This window comes from Heterocephalus glaber, unplaced genomic scaffold (genome assembly GCF_053883595.1).
Source record: "Heterocephalus glaber isolate CG9 unplaced genomic scaffold, H.glaber_assembly_v1.0 deba00000594, whole genome shotgun sequence".
Lineage (NCBI taxonomy): Eukaryota > Metazoa > Chordata > Mammalia > Rodentia > Bathyergidae > Heterocephalus > Heterocephalus glaber.
Window position 1 is genome coordinate 13,656,597 of NW_028258151.1, and position 23,223 is coordinate 13,679,819.

At 47.6% G+C, this 23,223-nt stretch overlaps 2 protein-coding genes across 11 annotated transcripts in view; one reads left to right on the forward strand and one right to left on the reverse strand.

Annotated features, from left to right (window-relative positions):
- Positions 1–14,475, forward strand: part of Rtn3 (reticulon 3) — a 60,099-nt gene extending 45,624 nt beyond the window's left edge. For 2 of the 3 annotated variants that reach the window (XM_004852568.4, XM_087205197.1), the window contains 6 exons: positions 4,802–5,009; positions 8,398–8,536; positions 8,946–9,015; positions 9,742–9,788; positions 10,516–10,574; positions 12,386–14,475. In XM_004852568.4, coding sequence (XP_004852625.1) covers positions 4,802–5,009; positions 8,398–8,536; positions 8,946–9,015; positions 9,742–9,788; positions 10,516–10,574; positions 12,386–12,431 — 569 coding nt within the window. In that variant the 3' untranslated portion in view covers positions 12,432–14,475. The remainder of the gene's footprint in view (positions 1–4,801; positions 5,010–8,397; positions 8,537–8,945; positions 9,016–9,741; positions 9,789–10,515; positions 10,575–12,385) is intronic. The other variant, XM_021264702.2, reaches the window with a different exon arrangement.
- On the reverse strand, positions 395–22,527 carry Zfta (zinc finger translocation associated). 8 transcript variants are annotated; one of them, XR_015448911.1, is made up of 7 exons: positions 22,372–22,527; positions 19,855–20,343; positions 18,974–19,357; positions 18,168–18,689; positions 17,812–18,065; positions 12,077–12,311; positions 395–11,585 (listed from the first exon to the last, which is right to left on the reverse strand). XR_015448911.1 is itself a non-coding variant. In XM_087205200.1 (7 exons), exons 1-6 carry the CDS (start codon positions 22,508–22,510, stop codon positions 15,812–15,814), a joined length of 1,869 nt encoding a protein of 622 aa, XP_087061326.1. In that variant the 5' UTR covers positions 22,511–22,527; the 3' UTR covers positions 14,466–14,632; positions 15,771–15,811. The 8 variants fall into 8 exon arrangements, 6 of the variants coding, with proteins under 6 accessions (XP_087061327.1, XP_087061326.1, XP_087061324.1 ...); XM_087205200.1 differs by lacking the exons at positions 395–11,585; positions 12,077–12,311 and adding exons at positions 14,466–14,632; positions 15,771–15,892; XM_087205201.1 differs by having other exon boundaries at positions 395–12,311.
- Between the last annotated feature and the right edge of the window lie 696 nt (positions 22,528–23,223).

The following is a 23,223-nucleotide window of genomic DNA, read 5'->3' on the forward strand; positions in this document are numbered from 1 at the left end:
TTTATGGCTTCCACTTGGCTGCAAATGCCTACTCAGTGACCCATTTTATCCCCTGCTTTAGACCGTACAGCAGAACATAGACTCTGGTTCTGAACTGGCAGTGTTTCCATTTTCTATTTCCTTCTTTCTCCATTTGGGGCAAGACACTTAACCTCTCTGCCTTGGATTCCTCATCTGTAAAACAAGATACTACAATATGTACTTTCTACCATACCCAGGATTAGTCCTGGCAATCCATACCCAGCTTAAATTTGTTGACGTTTGAATTTATTTTGTGGTGGTGCCGAGGGTTGAAAACAAGGACTTGTATATGCTAAGCATGCTGCCATGGAGCCATCTTTCCCATCCTCCCATTTTTCTTCTTTCTAGTTTCCTAAGATTGAAACTTTGCTGATTTGTGATTTTTCTTTTTCACTAATACAGGCACTTTTCATACTGCTTGTTTCCCTGTAAGTGCACCATCAGATGTTGTTCTGTACTTAGAACCCTTTAGTCTTCTGTACCTGGTAGATTTATGTTCCGTAGACTTATCAAGAAACATGGAAGTTGCAGTTATGCTGTCTGTGGGTCATTAGCTGGCCCCATGCTGAAGTGTAGTAACAGATATCAAGAGTTTTCTGCAACTAAAGTTGTAGGTGCTGTGAAGAAAAAACTGCGCACTGGGCCGGGGATTTAGCTCAGTGGTTTCGCTGCCTGCTGCGCAAGCACAAGGACCTGAGTTCGATCCCCGGTACAAAAAAAAACCAAAAAACAAAAAACTGCATACTGAAGTAGAATGGTGAAAGGGTGGGATGTTAGAGAGGATAGGCAGTCTCTGAGGAGGTACCCTGAGCCAGGACTTGCGAGGTGTCATGTATTGGGCCATCTTTTCCAAGCTCTATTTCTGTTACACCCCTTTCAGTCCGGATAGCCCCTTTCTAGCCTAGACCATAATTCCACTGTTTAAGGCTGAAAGCCCAGGCTTTCTGTACTATTGCATATTCCACTCGCCTCTAGGGAGCAGTACTGGCTACCATTTGTTAGCACAGTAGGTTTGACGAGTTCTTCCGACCGTTTGCCAGCAGATGGCAGCAAAGTTAATGAGGATCTGGTGATCTGCCAACTTACACAGAGGTAAAAATTTCTAATTTGCCTGTTAGCTGTTTATCTGCTTGTTCTTCTCTGATAAATCAAGAGATTTATCTTCTAAGCTTATCCTCAAAGCTTTTTCTTTTTTTCAAATCTTTCACATTTACAAAAGAATTGGAAGTATAGTACAGAAGAGTCCCGTAAGTCCATGGCTTAACACTACTAGCTCACCAATTGTTAACTTTTGGCCACATGTGCTTTGTTACTCATTCCCTTTATGTATAGATACATTTTTTTTCTGAACACTCTGGAATACTTTGGAATGTGTTTCCTTGAAACAAGAACTTTGTTATTTCACATACCCATAGTACACTTACTGAATTTGAACATTCATGCAATCTGGGCAAGGTGGAGCATATGTATAATACCAGCTTCTCGGGAGGCTGAGGCAGGCAGAATGTAAATTTGAGACTCAGTGACAGGATGCCCCTGGGTTCAATCTCCCCTACTGAAAAAGAAAAAAATCAGTGTAGTACTTTTTATCAGTTCATGGACATTCAGGTTTTTAAGTTGTCCCAGTGATGTCTCTGGCTATTTTTTATCCCCTTTTCTAGGGTCCAGTTGTGGGTCCATACTTTGCATTTAGGTGCTGTCCTATCTTTTACTTCCTCTTTATTTTTTTTCCATTATAGGTTTGAAGAATATCAGTTACTTTGTAGACTCTTTCTTCAGCTGGTTTTGTCTGATATTTTCTCCATAGATTCAGGTTATAACTTGGGACAGGGTACCATGGAAGTGATGTTGTGTCCTTCTTACTCATGTTGTTTTCTTTTAAGACAGAAGATGCAGGGGCTGGGGATTTAGCCCAGTGGTTCTGTCGCCTACCTCGCAAGCGCAAGGACCCGAGTTCGATCCCCGGTACCAAAAACAAAAAACAAAAAAAAAGACAGAAGATGTTAATATGTTAATATATGAGGGGTTTTTGTTTTGTTTTGTTTTTTGTAAGCTAAAACACAGTAAGTATTCAGGTTTAATTACAAAGTGTTACCACTTTGCAGTAAGTGGGTTTTGGGTTGCAGTTCAGGCACTCATCTCTAAAAGTTTTGCTGTCGTTGCTCTTAGCATTCCGTGTTGAAACTCTTCTTGTAGCCACATGAACTCTGACTGGAGGAATTCTCCCGCTCAGTGCTCCCTCTCTAAAGTAGCAGCATTCTGTTTGGCTCTCATTCAGTCCTGGTTCATTTGCACATGCCTGAGTTGCCTCCACTTTTCTCCCTCATCTGCGGCACCACTACCTGAGACTCCTTCCAGGAATTGTGTTTCTTCTTTCTCCTAGTAAATCATATTCCCTACCCAGAATCTCTGAACTAGTGATTATTTCTTGTATACAATCAGCTTATTTTTAGTGTTTTCTTGGTTTTGAGTTAAGTACCTTCAAGTTTTGACAAGATTAGGCTTCCAAGAAGTGGTCTCAGAGGGAAGAGTATTAGAGCCAAACATGGGAAAGAACAGGGTGTTATTGAATCAGGCTCAGATTCAATATCCCAGATCGAGGACTTTCAGGGTGTGTTTTGAGTATAGATAAAATCTGAGTGTTCACTGCGTGTATTCTCTTAGAATTACCTTGAAAACAACTCAAGGAAATAGTTTCCGTTTTTATTTTACAGTTGAGAATCTGGAATCTTAAAAAGTTTAAAGCAATATGATTAATCCAAGACTCGGGCTGGGGATTTAGCTCAGTGGTTCCGGCACCTCCCTCCCAAGCGCAAGGTCTCAAGTTCTATCTCCGGTACCAAAAAAAAAAAAATTAGCAAGACTCAAACTCTTGTCTCTAACTCCAAAAGCCTTGCTCCCCCACATACACACAAGTATCAAACTCAGGACCTTGTTGTTGCGAGGCAGACGCGGTGCCACTAAGCTAAATCCCTGGCCGTGTGTGTGTGTGTGTGTGTGTGTGTGTGTGTGTGTGTGTGTGTGTACACGCAATACAGTGGTTAACATTCTTTTTGGGAATTTGTTGGTACATGTATATATCATATCTTGATCTTTTTTTTTTGGTACCGGGGATCGAACTCAGGTCCTTGTGCTTGCAAGGCAGGTGGCAGGACCACTGAGCTAAATCCCTGGCCTCTTGATCTTTTTTTGATCCCTTTACCCTAACCCCCTTCCCATCTCCTTCTAAATGAAATAAGTTAGACACAAAAAGTTAAATACTGCATGGTTTCTCTTACATGAGAAACCCAAAATGTAAGTAAGGAATAAAAAGAGATGGTTAAAAGCCAGAAGCCTTGGGTTTTTTTGTATGCAGATTCTCTGGGATGAAAGTCACTGTGGGGCTTGTTAGTGTTGAGTGTTAGGCTTCACAGATTGAAATGCAAATGGTTGGAGGTAGTTTCCAGCTGCTGCTGTCTAGTTTTTGAAGTGTCTTGGACATGCCCAACTAAGATCTGGTTGCCTGGGATGATCTTCATTTACACCTATTTCTAGATATAATTATTGTGCCCCCACTCACTATCTATCTATCTATTTATTTATTTATTTATACCAGGGATCGAACTCAGGACCTTGCACTTTCAAGGCAGGCACAGTGCTCCTGAGCTAAATCCCCACCACCACCACCTTTAAATACTTACTTTTTTGGGGGGGTACTCTTGCGAGGCAGGTGGCAGAATCACTGAGCTAAATCCCCGGCCCTAAATACTCACTTTTAAAAGTATTTAAGTGGGCTGGGCATTTAGCTCAGTGGTTCTGCTGCCTGCCTCACAAGTGTAAGGACACGAGTTCGATCCCCGGTACCCAAAAAAAAAAAAAAAAAAAATCATTCTGAAAGTATTTAAGTTTGGGGCCAGGGATATAGCTGAGTGGCACCACACCTACCCAGCAAGTGCAAGGTCCTGAGTACGATTCCCAGTACAGGGGGAAAAAAGTATTTAAGTTTGACCTGACGTGGTGGTGTGCACCTGCAGTCCCAACTACTCAAGAGGCTGAAGCAGGAGGATTGCTTGAGCCCAAGAATATGGACCTAGCCTGGGCAGCTTAGTAAGACCTGATCTCTCTTTTTTTTTTTTTTTTTTTTTTTTGGTACTAGTGATTGAACTAGGGACCTTGCGCTTACAAGGCAGGTGGTGGCAGAACCACTGGGCTAAATCCCCGGCCCCGACCTGATCTCTTAAAGTTAAAAAAAAGTATAGTGTGGATGGTTGTATGGTCCACTACTCATAATCCTTCCTGAGTTCTCTCCAGATTAACCCTATGACTGTTGTTACCTTGTACCTAGGAATAACGGAGATTGGTCTGTTTTTATCACCACCTTCTTTGCCCTTACCACAATTTATACATTTCTGATTAATTTTGGTTTTAATAAATGTGTGTTGACCTAACCAGTTTATAGGCTTTGTTAGTCTTTTGAGACTGAGTTTCACTGTATTGCCCAGGCTGGCCTTGAAATCCTGAGCTCAAGTGACCATCCTATAGGCGCATACCACTGCACCCAGCTTGTTTGTTTAATTTAGTCAATAGTTAGGAAGATCTTGCATCCTTGCTCTGTCATCCTTCCTTTGAAAACATTTAAGGTCACTGATGCTTCACCCCAGTAGACTTAAGTAGCTGGGAAAAAACTTGAAATGGGGTGGACACCTGTACCTCTGTGCTAGCAGAATGCTTCCAATGGGTGTAAGACACAACCAGAGAGGCATACTGGCTTCTGTGACTTATGTTCTGTTTCTCCTGGCAGTGCACGATCTGATTTTCTGGCGAGACGTGAAGAAGACTGGGTTTGTCTTTGGCACCACACTGATCATGCTGCTTTCCCTGGCAGCCTTCAGTGTCATCAGTGTGGTGTCTTACCTCATCCTGGCTCTTCTCTCTGTCACCATCAGCTTCAGAGTCTATAAGTCTGTCATCCAAGCTGTGCAGAAGTCAGAAGAAGGCCATCCATTCAAGTGAGTTGAAGTATTACAAGCGACATTGCACATTTGAGTGGAGGGGTTTGATGAGGCTGATCAGGTCTAAAAATTGGACCTGACTAAAACTCAAAAGAGTTATAGGGGGGCCGGGGATTTAGCTCAGTGGTTTCGCCGCCTGCTGCACAAGCACAAGGACCTGAGTTCAATCCCCAGTACCAAAAAATCAAAAAAGTCATATTCTCATAAAGAAGGAGACCTTGCTGTAATCTTGTCAGTACTATCACAAGAATAGTCTCTGGCTGCCCTGCTGCTGCTTGAACTTTCTTAAAGTGAAAACAGAAGGAATAACTTAAATTATATGTGGTATTGAAAATTAGTTTTAATGAATCAGTAGTTATAGAATGAATGAGTGAAATAAAGTGTACTGTTTTAGAAGCTCAGATGTCTTAATGCATTCCCCCCTTTTTGCATGACATTTGTGGATTCCTAAAATGTGTTTTGTTAAGCTGTATTAATTATAATACCTATGGGGGATGGGACAAAAAATTTATTTTAAAAAATTAAAATACCTAGTTTTAAAAACTTTTGTATTTGATATTAAATATTTTCTCATTAAATACAAAGGAGAGCCAGGGATTTAGCTCAGTGCTTCCACCGCCTGCATTGCAAGCACAAGGTCCTGAGTTCGATCCCCAGTACCAAAAAAAAAAATTAAATACAAAGGAAAAACATGCCTATTACTTTGCCATTTTTCCCTTGAGACTCTGGGTTCTGTGATGTGAAAATAGCCTTACCTTCCCTGTCCGCATCTCTTCTTGCAGGATGACTCGTGTACTGTGGGCACTCTGTAAATACTGAGTAAATTAGCCGTGGTTATATCTCATTCTATAGTGCCTCTGGGATCAGAACTCAAATCTTCCTGTATTCTGTAGTTCTCACCCCTATCGAATTCATTATCTTTGTTCTTCTTTTTGTTTACTTGACATATTTTCAAAGCCTCCTTTATCATTCTGAAGTAAAATGTGTAGATGATATCTACAAACATAATTTCAAAATATATAGATCAATTATTATAGAGATGTGATAACATAGAAAGTCACTTACAACAGAGTAATAGGTATTTCAGTCAGTATTTAATTGCTTTGAAAGGACTACACCAGAAAAGCATAAGGAAGTAGATACTTGCAACTACCCAAATTATCAGCAATACAGATGTGATTTTCCAAAATGATAAATAAATAAAAATTTAGTGGCGTTTTAGCATAAACAAAATATGGCTTTATCCAATGATGCATAATATAGGACAATTCTTTCTTTGTGAGTGACTGTCATACTTTGCAGGCATCTGGCTTTTCTTTTTAAGATACTGGGGATCGAACCTGGGGTGTTCCGAGCTACATCCCCAGCCCTTTACATTTTTTTGAGACAGAGTCTTGCTTAGTTGTTAAATTGCTCAGTCTGGGCTCAAACTTGTGATCTTCCTCCCTCAGCCTTTTGAGTGGTAGGATTACAAGCATGTCCACCAAGCCCTTGGGGCATTTTTGCCTCTGCTCATTAAATGACAGTATTTCGGCAGAATTATGCCAGTTTTTAAAGACATTACAATAAGTCATATTTGCAGGGAAACGTTTTAAAGAATTAGGATTCATCCAGGTGTGGTTTAAGTTGTAGTAAGAGCCTGTGGACATAAAGATGAGGCTCAGAAGTACTCTAATGGCCAGGTTCTATTTTGGCCACTGTACCTACTGTTCTCCTAGTATCCTCTTTCAGTTGTTTCTAGTTTCTATAAACCTTTGGATCCCCTCCTCATCTTATTTTAATTATCTTTGAACAATAGTTTCCAGCATTTTTCTTTACCAATTTTGGAACTATAGCTATTAGTGAAAGGAAAAGTTTCCATTTTCCCACTATGGAGCAAGCAAAAGAGACATTAATATGAAGCACACTTCCAACAGTTATGAGAGGGTTAGTATTTCCACTTTAAGTTGGTGTAATCCCACCCATTTCCAACTAGAGTTTCTGGGAAATTGAAGGTATATGTGGTGTGGATCTTTGAGGTATCCTAGGCATTTCATAATAACAACTACTGTTACAAGGCATTCCATAAAGAGAAGCTCCTACGTTACTCCCAGTCTTATTGAGAGTGACAGTTGACAATTCAGAGGGTCCACACTTGGAAACTCAGATCTTACTGTCTAGTTTAGTAATAAATGCTACTGATATTTTCATTCTAAAAAGAAAATTTAAAAACATTGCGTTTAAGGTTGATCCTGAAAAATGAAATGAATGATATAGATGTGTGGTCTAAGTTTCTATTTTGTAATCTCTTCACAACAAAGGTCAGTTTCTAGGAAGAGCTCAACATTTTGAGAATTCTGGTCATTTTTTTAAAGTTATTTTAGTTAGAGAATGGTGAACTGAGTAGACTTACTACATTTGTATTGAAAGCTGCAAGTCCTTCAAAGTGAATTTGTATGTGCCACATTTGGTATGTTGGGGTTGTGGTTGTTTTATAGGCAGGATTAGAAAGTGGTAATCCTGATACTGTGTGTGTTGTTGAACATAGAATCATCACTTAAAAGGTATTGTTAAACCTCATTACTTCAGATTTCACTGAACCAGAATTTTGTAGTGGTCAGTCTAACGTTTGTCTGATTTTGTGGGGGAAAATAGAAAATAGTTTAAAATTTCCCATGAAATAAGGTGATCCAGTGTAGATTAACTTTCTTCATAAGCATGTGTTCATTTGTTGTCTGCTGCTCTGTAGAATCTGGTAACATTGTGCCTGAGATTTGTGCATAGCTGAGTCTGGAAAATATTCCTGTTTGACAGGATTATTTTTACTATGTGATAGATTATTTTTAGAATTAACACCAATGATATAAATTTTTCTGATTGCTATGGTTTTAAAGCATTTTGTTTGCAATATTTTTCATTTCTTCCATGAGATTACATAAACTTGTAAATGAAACATAGGGCAGAATAGAGAACTCTTTTCTAATAGTGTTCAAATATCTATAACTTGTTTTTCTATAAGGAATGTTTTTGCTTTTGAAAATAGACTCAGAATTCCTTAGATTGTTTGCTGCCTTAACTGTACAGTGATTTTATAGAATCTCTTTGTTTCAAGTTCTACACTTAGCCAGGTTTCTATTTGTAATTTTTATTATATTATATATTATATATTTTTGTCATTGTTGTATCTAGCAAATATTTTAGAATCCTGCAACTATTAAACTAATTTCAGCAAGATCTTACTAAAGTTTCAATTTACATTAAAAAAATAAAAAATAAATGACAGTATTGTTCTAACTCCACGACGGCAAAAAATGCCCATACAGATTTCTAAAATGCACCCTGAGGACTATTTTCACATTGAAGAGCTGCTATACTGACATGTGACTATTGTTTCTTTCCCTGGAAGAGCCTACTTGGACTTGGACATTACCCTGTCCTCAGAAGCATTCCATAATTATGTGAATGCTGCAATGGTGCACGTCAACAGGGCCCTGAAGCTCATCATTCGTCTCTTTCTGGTGGAAGATCTGGTTGACTCCTTGAAGGTTAGTTTTTTCTGCAGCTTTTGATAGTGAGACTTAGAAAAGCCAGGGATTAATTCAGAGAGAAAACAGTGCATAAAATTTTATCAGACAAAAATGAACATATGTTTATCTCCATCAACCTGTAAAAATGGAGGTGTAGGAGTCAGTAGAGAAAGCTGCCATCTCCTACCAGAGAGCAAACATCAGAACAGTGATAACAGTAAGCAGCAGTGCAGTTACAGTCCACCTGGGAACCTAAGAATTCTCTCACACACCCTCAAATATATAGTGCAGGTAGGGGAACCTTCATTTTGAAATTATGTCTACATTACTGCCTTATGCAGATTTAGCTAGAGGAGAATGATATCAGTTAGCTTGAATTTTGCCGTGTGGTTATTCCTGCTTAACCTTCTGATCTTGGCTTTCACAGCTGGCTGTGTTCATGTGGCTGATGACCTATGTTGGTGCCGTTTTCAATGGAATCACCCTTCTGATTCTTGGTAAGGTGGCATGGAAAGTGTCTCTATGCTCCTTGAAGTGATTTGTAGGACTGTAAAGAGGATGCCCAGCATGGCTCCACTTAATCCTCACGGTCCAGCTTTTAATATCCACAGAGAATGGGGCTGGGGATTTAGCTCAGTGGTTCCGGTGCCTGCCTTGAAAGCGCAAGGTCCTGAGTTCGATCACCGGTACCAAAAAAAAAAAAATCCACAGAGAATGAAGCAGGTATTGGAGGAACTTGTGTTTGTGGTCACAGTTCTACTATATGGTCCCAATTATAAAGAAATTTCCAAACAGGTAGTAAAGGAAGGAGAGTTGCCTACATTTAGTTTAAATGCAAGGATGTTTTCTTTTTTTTTTTTTGGTACCAGGGATCGAACTCGGGTCCTTATGCTTGCGCAGCAGGCAGCAAAACCACTGAGCTAAATCCCCAGCCCTAAATACAAGGATCTTATAGAAAGCCCCATAATTTGGAAATTGTTATCTGTGGTACAAAAAAAAAAGCAACCGAGTATTTGGAGAGGTTTGTTTGTGTGTTTATTATTGGAGTACTATGAATTAGCTTTCTTTTCTAACTGTCCTTATTTGGGAGCTCTAGCCAGGCTTCCTTATTTTGAGGAAGATCTGTCTCCATATATTTCATAAGGAAGCACATGTGTGTTACTTTGAGTCTTGAGACTTTGACTGACTCACATTCATACTTGCCTTGTCCATGATTCTTACAGCTGAGCTGCTTGTTTTCAGCGTCCCAATTATCTATGAGAAGTACAAGGTAGGCATATGTTCCAAATCAAATCTGCTAGTTGATGTATGGCTAGTTTCAGTTCATTTTAAGTCAAGTGCTTATGAGAAGCTGATCACAGTGGTTTCCTCCAGCAAGGGAAACTATATACCTAGAATATATATGCATAGGAAAGACTTACTTTTTGTACTTTGTATGCCTTTTGAGTTTTTATCACAATTGCATTCATACAAAAGAAAATGAATTTTTTTAATGTTTAATGAATAAAAGCTGAGTGTCTGAAAAGAAACTTAAACTGTAGGCTATTACAGGAATTAGCTTGAACGGATGTTTGTACTGTGACATGTGTGCAGAGATGCTAGATGCTGTGAAGTTATTTTCTGGATTAAGCCATTTGTCAGCAGATTTTTTGGCTTTGATATTAAACAAATTAGTCTTACTCAGGAGTCTTAACACATTTGTGACTACAGAAGACACAATTTCTAGTATTCGGAAAATTTAGATTCCAGTGTCTCCAAAGGAAATAACCTACCAAGTTATCCTTACCTCTGTAAAAGATGAGTGATTTTCACTTCTCAACAAATTATGGCATAATCTGACATCTGAACCTAGAAGTTTTAAAAATGTTTTTGAAAAACTGGGCATTATTTTCATTTTTGAGAATATTTTTCAGTGGTTAAACTAAAAATGTAGTGCCTTTAGGAAAATTGTTAAACTATGTGTTGCCCCAACTGAGTCTTCTTTCCTTCCTTAAAAGACCCAGATTGATCACTATGTTGGCATAGCCCGAGATCAGACCAAGTCAATTGTTGAAAAGTAAGTACATTTAGGAACATTTCACTATGATAGGTGCTTATTTTCCTTGGTCTGTCTGTCTGTCCCTCTCTCTCCTCTCGTTGCTCAGGTTGGGCTCAAATTTAGTACTGGGATTATAGGCATGTGCCACCATGCCCAACTCCCCTGATTATTTTTGTACCCTCTATGAAATACTGTTGCCAAAGATAGTAATTTTTATCCCCAAAACTTTGGTTAATATATTTTTATTTTACTAAAAATTATTTTAGCTGCTTATTTTTTTTAAATCCTCTGTACCTGGGCGGGGGATTTAGCTCAGTGGTTTCACCGGCTGCTGCACAAGCACAAGGACCGGAGTTCGATCCCCAATAGCAAAAAAAAAAATCCTCTGTACCTTAGATTAAAATGGACCAGTGGAATTAGGACACTTTTAACTTTTAAATGTTCTTAGTTGTCTGCCCCTCTCATTTCCCCCCCTTCACATATATATCCATGTAAAGCCCAACTTTTCCCTCTCTCAGTAAATAAATAACAGCCTTAAAGCTAAGTCTTTCCTAAGACTACGTATCCGTCTGTTTTCCCTTTGTAACCAATGGATACTTAAACCAAGTAATAAAGTATTAATAAGCATCTTTATGACTCACTGTATCAAGGAGGGTCTTTCTTTTTGAATTATTTATAACAAATAATATGAACCCAACACTTTGAATTAAAATATTAACATTTTTCCTTGTTTTCTACAGCTGTTTTTTTTGGGGGGGGTTGGGTACCAGGGATCAAACTCGGGACCTTGAGCTTGTGCGGCAGGCGCCCGAACCACTGATCTAAATCCCCAGCTCCCTCTTCAGCTAATCTTTAAGAAACAAAGTACCACAAACTGTTAAATCCCCTTTGTGCTGCTTGAGTCCCTTTCACACCCCAGATTTTAGTGCTTTTTCCAGGTTTATCAGGAAGAAACTGAATAGGTTGGGAATAGCTTGGTGTTAGAGCACTTGCCTAGCATGTGTGATTCCCCGGCTTCTATCCTCAGCACTGAAAAAGGAAAAAAAAGAAAAGGAAAGTGAATATAATATATCCAGGAAAGTCTAGCTTAATGCCACAATCTTCACCTGATTTTTTGCTTTTAAATGAGCACAAATATGTATCTGGTTACTATTTATCCTTCCTTACTCAATTGGGAAAGATGATTGTAGCTCAGTTTTAGACCTAATACCTTGATTGCCAATATTATCTGACTTAGAATGTCTGCTGGGAGATGTGACATTTGTGGAGTTTGGATGACCTCTTTGACAGATATAAGGACAGCTTTGCTGTCCTGTGACAGAGGCTGGGAACTGTAACCAGATCCTTAGTCCTGAGAACCAGGACTACTGGTTCCTCCATGCCTCCATCACCCTGACTTCTAGTTAGTTTTTGGCATTAGTAGGTAGGTGATCTGCAGTCCCTTTTTCTGTGCCGCACAGAGCCAAAGAAAGGGGCTTTCACACTCCTGGTGTGTAGTGCATAGTCAGCAGTCATCATACCTGGGTCCATTCTTTTCTGGAGCCCCCTCTGAAGGACCTCAGGGTTCCTGGCAGTGAACAAGGAGCAGGCACAGCAGAGAGGCGAGTGAGATGGATCTTTGTGCACCTCTCAGGTTCATGCCAGGCAGATACCAGAACAGCTCATAGCCCCTGCCTCTCTTCACCCATCCCTGTGTTTTGCACATTGCTGCAGTAAGTCCAGACTGTCTCCTAGCATCACTGTGAAAATAGAAACCTAAAAAAAGAAAAAAGAAAATAGAAACCTAGAACAAATGTTTATGTTTTTACCTTGTTTCTTTTTTCTCGTAGAATCCAAGCAAAACTCCCTGGAATCGCCAAAAAAAAGGCCGAATAAGCCCATGGAAACCAGAAATTCAACAGTTACTAAAACACCGTTTAATAGCTACAACGTCATTACTTGTACCGTGAAGGAACATGCTCAGTGTCAGCTTGAGCCTGCATTCCAAGCTTTTTTTTAATTTGGTGTTTTCTTCCCTCCTTTCTCTTTACCCTCAGTATCAAGCACAAGAAATGTTGGATTGGAAAAAGAAATGATATCTTAGAGCCCAAAAGAATAAAGAATGAATCAAATTAGTAGACTAAATCATACCTTAATGGTGATAGAGCTTTTACCTGTAGCATGAAAGGGGAGAAATCAAAGGTGAGAAAATTAATGCTAGAATATATTTCTCAGGTCCTTCTATCCAGTTTTCAAGGACTAGTCTTACACAGCATCCATTGTAGTTTCACCCTTATTTTTAAGTTAAGAAATAATTAATTAACTTATGAAGAAACTGTTTGAGGTCAGGAGTGGGATTCCTTCCGATGGGTTTTTGGAGGCCCTCCAATCCCATCTTCCTGCCTCATACTGTGAGCAGCTACTCCTAATATTCCTCCTCTTATAATGATAACTTCCAACTCTGAATAACTTATAAGTGGTAATGGTAATTCCTGATTCCCACAATGCTATCTGAGAAGTTAGAGTGGAAAGAGAACCTGGGATAGGTGAAGGGAGGGAGTCGGCAGTGGCAGGGGCAGGAGCACAGCCTGGGCTGCCTTGACCCTGCTGCTCATCTCTGGGGAGGGAAAGGCTCCACTGGCTGGGCGGGAGGTATCCCTGTCATTCATTTCTCTTGGATGCCAATTCTGAGCATTCATTGGAGAACATGTTTTCGAATGTGCTTCCCCCTTTCTTCCTTGCCCACCTCACCTTGAGTTTAATAAATATGGTTATACTTTCCTTATTATGAAATAAATGTCTGTAACTGCTGTACACTGCTGTAAACTTGTTAGAGAAAAAATAATCTGCATGTGTGCTCCCCAGTTATTGTAATACTCAGCCTGTGGGGGGGGAACATTCTCGAGATGAACTTACTGAAACACAAAAAGCCTTCTTATCTTTTCCTTACCACTTCCTTTTCACATGCTGCATCTTTAGCATTTATTTCTCGTCAGTTTAGCCTAAGGACCAAAGCCAGACTGGCTTGAGAGAAGATCATGTGCATTTGTGGTCCATGTGGAGTTGTAACTGCTTTGAAGCTACCTTATGGGTATGTGTTATTGTGAGGATTCTTTCCATTTTCATAAAATGGCTCAGCACCTCTGTTGTGGCCCAGGGTGCTCCTTTGGAGAGTATTTTCCAGGCAGTTTTAGTGAGGGTGACCAGGCAGGGCCAAATTGTGTTGATGGACTTTATACAATTGAAAGACAACAGAGGAACTCATATTGATGCTGTGTGGAATGGGACTGGGACTATTTCTTCTTGCCCTTCCACATGGAATTCAGTCAACTCAGAAGTAGTCAAAGGAGTTCTCAGGTTGTATGTAGCTCATAATCCTGGCCATTCAGAAGGGATTGTGAGCTGGGACTTCTAAAGTAAAGGCTACAATACTTGATGGTCCCAGAGTACTGCAACTCTTCAGAAAGTGGTGGAAGGAATTTTCTTTCTACTCTTTGGAAAAATTACTTAGGAATTTAAATGAGTAAAAGGTACCCTTGCCTTACTCCATTTTCTCAGCCTCATTTCCTTTTGAATTTTTTAATTGATTTTCTGTGGTAGTAGGAAAGTCACTCTCCATTGCTATCCTTTGCCCTCCCAGAAGTCAGTGCACTGGTGGTCCCCCTCCAAAGGATCTTTGTGTACTGGAAGCTGCCATACCTGGCTCTTTCCTTTTGTTGCTGCTGTGTTAAGATAATTGGAGAGATCTTTATTCCACACAGGAATCTTTTTTTTTTTTTAAGAAAAACCTATAGACAAATTACTGATGAAATCGTGTGTGTGTGTCTGTGAGTGCAACATAAAAATACAGTAGCACCCAAGGAGCTTGAATCTTGGTTCCTGTAAAGCTGCAAATTGATGTGGTTAATTTAAAATAAAGAACACAATGACTGTGGTGTCATTCTCCTAACTTTATTCTTTATACAGTTTGGGTAAAGACTTGAACAAGGATTCTGCTCCCTCCATCCTCACTTCACTTTGGAGGCTTTAAAAAATAATATGGATTCCCAAGATTGCAGGATTTCCATAGTATAGAGCACAGTTGTGCAATCTGGTTTCTGAAAGAAAACAGAGGACCTCTAAGAGGTGAGCTCAGGAGAAATAGATGACAAGGATAGAGGGGCCAGAGGGGTCTGGTTCAGCCTCACACCAGCTTGGGAGGGTTCCTGGATTGCAACATGAAGCATTGTATAAACCACAGGCAGCCACAAAGCACTAAAATTGAGTCAGTCACCACATAGATTTTTGCTTCAGTAACTCCTTGCTGCTCTTGCCCCGAAAACTAAGGCTGCTGTGACTCGAGCTGCATTTTAAAAATTTATTCAACTCTTAGAAAATTTAGGTTGAAAAAAATTTTAAATGACTGATGCAAACAACTTCACAAATACACATACAAATGTTGGGATAGTGTCACTAAGTAACATGGTAGGTATATAAATATGTGTTCAGAGTAACCATTTACATATTGGCCATAATAGCAAGCAAACCATTAACCAAAAAAAAATAAAAAAAACATGAAACTTCATGTTTTTATCAAAACTTCCTGTTCATATCAAAATCCCAAGATGAGGCATACATAGAGATAGGACCAACTAACACCCTGCCCCCTAATGTGAGGCTACAGTCACAAGGGATCACTGCACCTGAGGCCATGGCCAAAGCTGCCCCGGGCCACTGGACGGCCTGTCAAAATGCATTGGTGGCTCCCCACCCAGTTTGCTTTCAGTAAACTCAGGGTGGCCCAAGAATTCACACCTCTACCAAGTTCCTAATATTTTACCATCCCAGAGGCTGCACTTTGAAAGCCACTGTAGTGCTTGGGGCTGTCTCAGTGAAGACCAGACATCCACTGGGCCTCAGGCCTCCCTATTAAGGGCAGGTGCTCACTTCAGCAATGGGCTTGGATCATTAGAATCAGTTGGCCCAATTTGCTTGGTTTTGAACCAATAATGTAGAAAAAAAAGTACTCATTCTAGGTGTGAAAGCAGTATGCATGAAGGAAAGTAATAAAAGAATGGCAGAGCCCCCAGCCTGGTGCCATCCTTAAGTCTGTTCTGAATTTCTAATACTGTCAAAAACCCAGGAACTCCAGCCTCACTCAGAATTCACTTTTCAACCAATTCCTGGGTTCCTGATTGCCACTAGGCCATAGGCTTGTCCTGCTGGGGAGACTTTGGCCAGGGGCTGCTGGCCTACCTCTGCTGAGGCCTACAGTGGCGAGAGCTGTCCCACAGAGGTCAGCACTTCTTTGCCACCTTCGGAGTCGGAAGAGCGCAGTGGTGCCTGCAGTGCCCAACACATGGCACCCTTTGGTGGGCCTAATGGGTGAAGAAATTTTAATAACATCAGAGATTGGGAGGCAGTGTGGTATAGTGCAAAGAACGCTGAACTGGGAGTTAAAAGATTTTTTTAATTCTAGCTCTTGTACTATTCCTACCTGGCTGTGTGGTAATTTCGGTTTCTGGGCTTTGGAATTCTCCCTTTCCTTGAAAGGGGAGGGGCGGTTATAGTGATCTCCAGGGTCCCATCCAATTGTCACAATCTTGAATTATATAAAAATGCTATAAAACCTGTGATATAAAATGCAATTCTCAATCTGGAAGTCAAGGGGACTGGGCCTGAGGCACTTGAACCGTGGGCTCTGGCCTGGAGGGGTAAGACAAAGGACTCCTTTGCCTTGTTTTCTCAAGTACCCAGGCAGTCCCTGGTCCCAGTAGCCAGGAGGGCCGCTCCCCGCCGGAGTCCAGCCCCTGGCCTCCCCACCCTAACGTTTAAAACAGGGCGCTGTCCCCATAATGGCTTCCCAACTCTTGGGCCCAGAGGGGCGAGGCAGCCAGAGTCTGGGACGTTTAGTGTCCTCCCATCTCTGCTTCTCCCTCGCACCTCCTCCACTTAGGTCCTTCCTCCATCCCCTCACAGCTTATCTCTGATACACGCATAATAAATAAGACATTTGCACGTTAAGGGTGAATGGGTCAGCTTTCTCCCGCCCCTCCCCCTTCATATAAAAGCATTAAATAGTTTCAAAATAAAATACAAAGAGCAAAAAAGGGCCTGATCTCGGGGCCGCCTTTTCTCCACGGGAGAATGAATCTACACATGCCTCTCGGACCTGCCTGGGAGGTCGCGGGGCCCTTTCCCCGCCCCGCAGTGCCCGGCGCGGCCGCAGAGAAGAGAAAGGGAGGCCGAGGCCCGGCCCCAGGCCCCTGGAGCTGAGAACGGGTGGCATGTCCACCGAGGACAAAGGGGTAGAGGGAAGGCCAACCGCCGGGACCGCCTGTGCCCCGGACTCGGACGGACCTGGCACTGGGCCAAGAACGCCAAAATTCAGTTTAAGAGTAAACAGAGTCCCCCGGGGTAGAAGAGCCTAGGTAAAAAGTGCTAATCCTTTTGCACTGTCCCCGGGCGGGCGGGGCAGCAACCCGAGGAGGGCGGAGCCGCCAGGGGCAGGCGCAGTTGGCCCGGCCCAGGCCCCGCCCCTGAGCCCGGCGCCCCGCCTCCTGCCTTGGGCCCCAGTGCGCGGCCGGGGCCTCCAAGAGGCCGAGAATACCAGTAAGGGCAGGGCAACCAGCAGCCCAGAGCCAGGAGCCGCGCCTGCTGGCGAGGAAGGCCACGGAGACCTGGGCCCCCGGCCAGGGCGAGGAGCCGGCACGTCCTTCCTGCCCTCCTCGCGTCCCCTTCTTCGGCCCTAATACTGACAGACGGCGCCCCCATCCCGTCCTGGCAGAGGAGCGCCTGAGGGCGCGGCCGGGGCTGGAAGCGCTCAGTGCTAGCAGTTGGGAGGCCGCTCGGGGTTCGGGCTGATCGGAAACCGTGGGGCCCTGCGAGGGGAGCGCCGAGGTTCCACAGCCGAAGGCGCCTCCCGCAGAGCACCTCCCAGCTCGGACACCTAAGTAGCTAGAGCCCCAGTCCCCAAGATCCGCCCAGCCCGGCCAGCGGGGGGCGCGGCAGCGGCGGGGGAGGGGAGCCTAGGAAGCACCAGTACAAGAGCGCTGCGCCCCGCCCCACAAGACCCCGCCCGGCCCGGCGCAAGAGTAGGCTACGCCCGGCACACGGCGCCCGGCTTGAGGTCCGCGCCGCCGTCGCGCGGCGCCGGGGCGGGCGAGCCGAAGCCCTCGTGGCCATAGCAGCGCAGCGCCGCCTCTTCGTAGGCCTCCAGGATGGTCTGGCGCTCCTCGGGCGTGAAGTCCATGGAGAAAGGGTGCACCTGCAGGATGTGCCGCTTGATGGTGCTCACCTTGAGCGTGGCCAGCGCGCCTCCGCACACCATGCACACGAGGCCGCGCCGGCTGCCATCGTAGTCCATCAGGTACTCGCCCCGCCAGCGCGGCTGGTAGTTCCGCCGCTGCTCCCGGCTGCGGGGCGGCGGGGGCGGCGGCGGAGGCGGCAGGGGAGGGAAGGCCAGACCCGCCGGCTCCTGGCCGTCCTCTTCGTCGTCCTCCTCCTCGGCGGACCTCTCCAGCGGAGCTCCAGTGGACAGCAGGACGTCACCTGGGGTAGGGGACAAAGGATTGCATTGGAACCAGGCGGAGCGGGCCAGGCCCACGCCTCATCTTCGGGGTGCCCCCCCAGCCGAACCCCCCACCGGCTCACCCCACCAAGCCTCCTCCGGCTCCGACGCCTCCACCCCTTCCCCTGCCTCGGAGGTCGCAGCGGCTCGGGAATCTGTGGGGCCCCGAGGGGACTCCGGGCCAGGCAGCCTCAGGGCCAGCAGGGGTGCGCCCTTCTCTTTCCATTCCTGTAAAGGCCCGCCGAGGCGCGAGGTGCCCGGGTGGCGCCGACGCACGTGCCGCTCGACTGCGCTTGTCTCAAGCGAGGCCAGCGCACCCCCGCACACCATGCACACCAGGCCGCGCCGGCCGCCGTCCAGCTCCAGCAGGTATTCCAGCCGCCAACGCTCCCGGCCCCGGGACGGACGGCCTGGGCCCCCTGCCCGCATCCCCTCTCCCTCTCCCTCCTCTTGCTCCTCCTCCTCTGCGGGCCCGGGCCTCTCAGGGACCCAGCCAGCCTCTTCCTTTACGTCTGGGGGGCTGAAATCCCCAGAGGAGGGGGCTCCAGCAGCGGGGGCCGAGTCCCGGCTCTTTCTGGTCAGGTCCTGGGGGGCGAGGTCATCGTCTGTTGGGGAAGGGGTGAGGGAGAGGGTCTCAGCCTGCTGGCTGTATTGCCCTTACCCACGTAGAGGGGGGGGTCCATCCTTGTTCCTCACCCCAGCCCCAAGCTAGAGGCCTCAGCCAGAGTGAATGTGTACACGTTAGAGCGTAAGGGTGGCCTCAGGTCTAAGGGTACGGATTGGTAGGCCTTCAGCCTTTAGTCAGAAGTCCCTGCCTCCCAGTTTTTGCCGTAGACCCGGGGTTGCTGTCCTAATGTGAAGGAGTCTCAGCCTTGGGACAGCCTCGCACCTGCTGGGGGCCAAGTGAGCTCAGACAGCGCCTCAGGCTCGCCACCCCAGGCCTGCAGCAGGGCATTGCGCTGGGGGCTACTGAGCCCCAAGGAGCTGGGGTGCACCTCCAGCACGTGGGCACGGATGTCGTCCAGGTGCAGGCTGGGCAGTGCGCGGCCACAAGCCATGCACACCAGCCGGTTCCCCCGCGGGTCATAGTCCATGAGACACTCAGCCCGGAACCAGGTCTGCAGGGACTCCTTCAGCCTCCTCTCCAGGCGCCGGGCCCCCAGGCCCCTGCTGCCCCTGGCCCTCCGGGAGGCTGAGTGTCGCTGGCGCCGGGATCCCACTGGGCCCCCTCGCCGCCGCTGACGCCGGCAGCCCCCACCAGCTGAGGTTTTGCCTGAAAGGGTTGGAGGGAAGCACCTGAGAGGCTGGCCCTGTGGGGAGCCCCCACAGCCTCTCATTCACTGGCTCCAACTCAGGTCCCACACCTAACCTTTGCCCTTCTCTTCCTCTCCCTTCATAATCTTACCCCCACATCCCTAATCCTCTTGCACACCTGCTCTAAACTCCACCCAACCTCCCCAATCCAGATTCTGGCCCTTTCCCTGGGCTTCACGGGCAGCACCTTCCTGTTCTCCCACTGACCCCAGCCCTTCCCATCTGATCCCCAAACTCTAGTCTCTTCTATCCCTGTAAAATTAGAGACTGTCAAAGATGTCAGGGACACTGGAGATTCCCCCATCTTCCTCTCCCACACACTATAGGGCAATAAGGGCAATAAACAGACCCCACCCAGAGGACCATTAACTTGCTGCAGAAAATAAGATAGCAGGCAGAGGAGCTGCCTACTTTGGCCTCATCACATCCAGGCCCTTGCTTCACATCCTGCATTACCTGGGCCCTTGGGTGGGCAAGCTGGGAGGCTGGCCCCTTCCTCTTCCTCTTCCTCCTCCTCCTCCTCCTCAGGCCCCTGGACCCCCAGGCCCTCGGCCTCGCCACAGGCCCCCAGCCCCAGGTGGGCATCCCAGCTGTTGCTGATGACTTCTTTCTCCCGGGGACTCCAATGCAGGGAGTAGGGGTGCTTCTGGCGGATGTGCCGCTTGATGGTGCTGAGCTTGAGGGTGGCCAGGGAGCTGCCACACACCATGCACACCATGCCATGCCGGGCAGGGTTGAAGTCCATCAAGTACTCCAGCCGCCAGTGGTCATGGTAGTATCGACGGTGGTCACGGCCAGGGATTCGGCTCTTTCCAGGCCTGGAGGCCCGGGCCTCACAATGGTCTGTGTATTTCCTGCCTGAAGATGCTGGTCCCCTGGCCCTGGAGGGCAGGGGGGTATTCCCCCAGGACCCCAAGGCACCCCCTTCCAGCTGAAGATCTTGTCCTGAAGAAGGGGAAAGGGAGACAGCTTTTCAATCTCTGATTTCCAGGCAAAAAAAACCCCAGGGCTTTGACTTGGAAGGCTAAGAAAGGGAGGTGGGGGAGGGGGTGTTCAGGGCAGGGAAGGGATGGCAACAGTAATAAAAGGGATGTAGGAGAAGCAGGGAGTAAAAACACTTTTACAAACAGGATCAAGAACAAAAGGATGCAGGGCACTGTGCAGACTGTGACTTTTAAAAAATAAGATGAGAGCCAAGGAGGCAGCCAGCTCTGTAAGGTGCCCTTTCTGGACAAGCTGTAAGGATAAAGCCAGGAGAGCAGTGGGCTGGGGCGGTTACAGCTGGTTCAGAGCAGGCAGTGGGGCGAGAGGAACAAAGGGGGCAACTGTCTGCATTCTGCCAGGAGGGCCCCACCCAAAGGTCATCTCCCTTTTCCCAGTAATGCCTCCAATACAGCCTCCTGAGCATCCCATTTCAGGGAAGAACTATGCAGCCAGTTCCTCAAACACAGGGATCCCCAGGACAAAGCTGTCAACACCTCCAAGAAAAGGAGTTTCTGAGACTTGGATTCCCCAGAGTCTGGGAGAGCCAGTGACCGTGAGAAGGGATGGCAAGAGGGCCACCAGAGTGGCCACTGAAGATAACTGCGGCAGGGAGTGGCCACCACCCACTGAAGCCCATTAAGTCTTTCTGGGGATTTATTTTTTTGTTCTGACAAGGGGCCAGCCACTGCCCAGCAATCAGAAGGGCGTGTACTGGAGGGGCCCTGAAAACCTAGGGACACTCCTTTTGTCAAAGGGACATCCAGAGCAGTCCCAAACCCTTCCTTCAGTCCTGATCCTTTTATTTAGAAAATGCTCTTCCGGCCAGAGTGAATGAGTAGCTTCTTTCTGTTCATTTTGCTAGTGGAGAACCCCAGGTCAGTTAAACAAAAGGCAGGACCAGAGAGGGCTCCTATCACATTGTAGAGGATTTTTTTTGTTTCAGTTTTCATTTTTAAAAGCAAATCCATAGAAAAAAACACGATTAGAGTCCTAGCTTCACTGGAAACTTGCTCTGCGACCTTTCGCAGGTCACTCTGCTCTCTGGGCCACAGTGGCTTTGTGTATGAGGGCACTGGATAGCTAGCTAGCTGGTCTCCAAGCATCCTTCCAGCGCTGGAGCTAGGCTAATCTAAGGCACACTAGCCCTTTAAGAGCCAAAAAAAAGAGGAGGAGCTGAGATTCTTTAAAAACAAAAGGGGATGGGGAGTTTCTGGGAGGGGAGCTTAGAGACTGGGGCAGTCTCCCAAGCCTAGACCCAATCTTCATGGGTCTTAAGGCGTTGACCCTGCCGCAGGGGAAGGAAGAAACGTTCTCCTTTGAGAGCCAACAAGGGCTGGCTGGTCCCGCTACAGATGACAAATTGGGGCCAAAATAAATTTTGAAAAGGACAGACCCTGCACGGGCAGGAAGGGGTTGTCTTTGTGGGCGAAGCCAGCCCTCATTTAAAACCTGCCCGCGGTGGGGGAAGCGGTGGAGGCCCGGGGCGCAAGCCACTCGCTCCCGGAGGGAGAACGCGGGGGAAGAGTTCCCGGCTCTGCCAAGGCCAAAGGACGAAAGGGGCCGGGTGACACAAAGCTGTGGGGTCCGGAGCTCGGCCACTGGGGAAAAGCGCCCGAGGGCACACAGGATGTGGGCGGCCTTTAGGAGACAGCTGGATAAGAAAGACCACCTGGGCGTCTGAAAGAGAAAGGGGCGGGGGTGGAGACCGCTGGGTTGGCCCTGTGGGGCCCCTCCGGCCCGGGCCCCCAAAACTGGGCCCCGCGGGGCCCCTTCAAGGGGAGGGGACCCGCCCGAGGCCCGCGGACCGGCCAACCCCGGGAGCTGGGCGGGGGGCTCCCCCACCGGCCCTGCAGCCGCGATCCGCGCCCGCCAGGTGGCGCCCTGGCCGCCCTGCCCGCGTCCCCCGCTTTGTTCGGCGGCGGAGAGGGGCCCGGAGCCGCAGCCCTCCCCTCCCCCACGCGGCCCCCCGCCCGCCGGACCCGCTCTTACCGCCGTCGTCTTCCTCGGGCTCCGCGCCGCCTCGCGGCACGGTGGGCGGCAGCCGTCGGCCCCGTGCCGAGGCCACTGCTGGCCCGGGGCCGCCCCTGCCGCCGCCGCTCCGGCTCCGGTGGTCCCCGCCGGGTTCCATGCGCTGCGCCGCGGAGCGGGGCCCCGGGGCGCGGGGCGGAGGGGCCGGCAGCGACGCGCGCGAGGCGCGAGGGGCGCGGGCGCTTGGGTGCGGGGCGCATGCACGGGCGGCCGGCCGCACGGACGGCGGGCTGCGCGCTCGGCGGCGCGGGCTGGACCGGGGTGGGGATTCCTGTCTGGGGCCCCTGGGGCTCCTTTCAGGGCTCCTGGGTAAATTTAAAGGGGCCGCGCGCTATTTCCTCCTGCCAGCTCGTGGGGGGCTGGGGGCGAGAGGCGGGAGGCGACGAGTCCGCAGCCCGCGCCCGCTCCGGACGCTGGGAGCACCGGCCTCTCCGCCTTCGCAGGCCCGCGCTGCTGCCTCCGGGGCTCGCGTCCGGGCTCCTGAAGGGTCACCGGGGTGGCGAGGGGCGCCCTCGTCCGCTGCGACGCACTCCCGGCTGGGCTCGGCTCGCGGCCACCGCCCCCTCGGGGCATCCCAGCGCCAGGCGCTCTGCCGCAGCAGGAAGGGACGGCCGGGTCCCCGCGCACGGCAGCCTCCCCCGCGCGCGCTCGGCGCGGGCCCCGGAACGAACACAACTGGCAGGGGCCCCAGATGGCTGCGGCCCCGCCGGGAGGGTGGAGCCGCCCGGGAGCGCTGGGAGCTGGGCTGCTCCGCGGGCGGGGCAGGCGGGCGAGGCTCCCGGGGTCGGCCAGGGGTGAGCCGCGGCCGCGAAG

Coding starts and splice junctions, on each gene's coding strand:
- Zfta (XM_004852567.4), bottom strand. CDS start 22,510: ATGGAACCCGGCGGGGACCACCGGAGCCGGAGCGGCGGCGGCAGGGGC. Junction 20,344..22,371: donor GCCCGAGGAAGACGACGGCG/GTAAGAGCGGGT, acceptor CCCCTTCTTCAG/GACAAGATCTTCAGCTGGAA. Junction 19,358..19,854: donor TTGCCCACCCAAGGGCCCAG/GTAATGCAGGAT, acceptor CAACCCTTTCAG/GCAAAACCTCAGCTGGTGGG.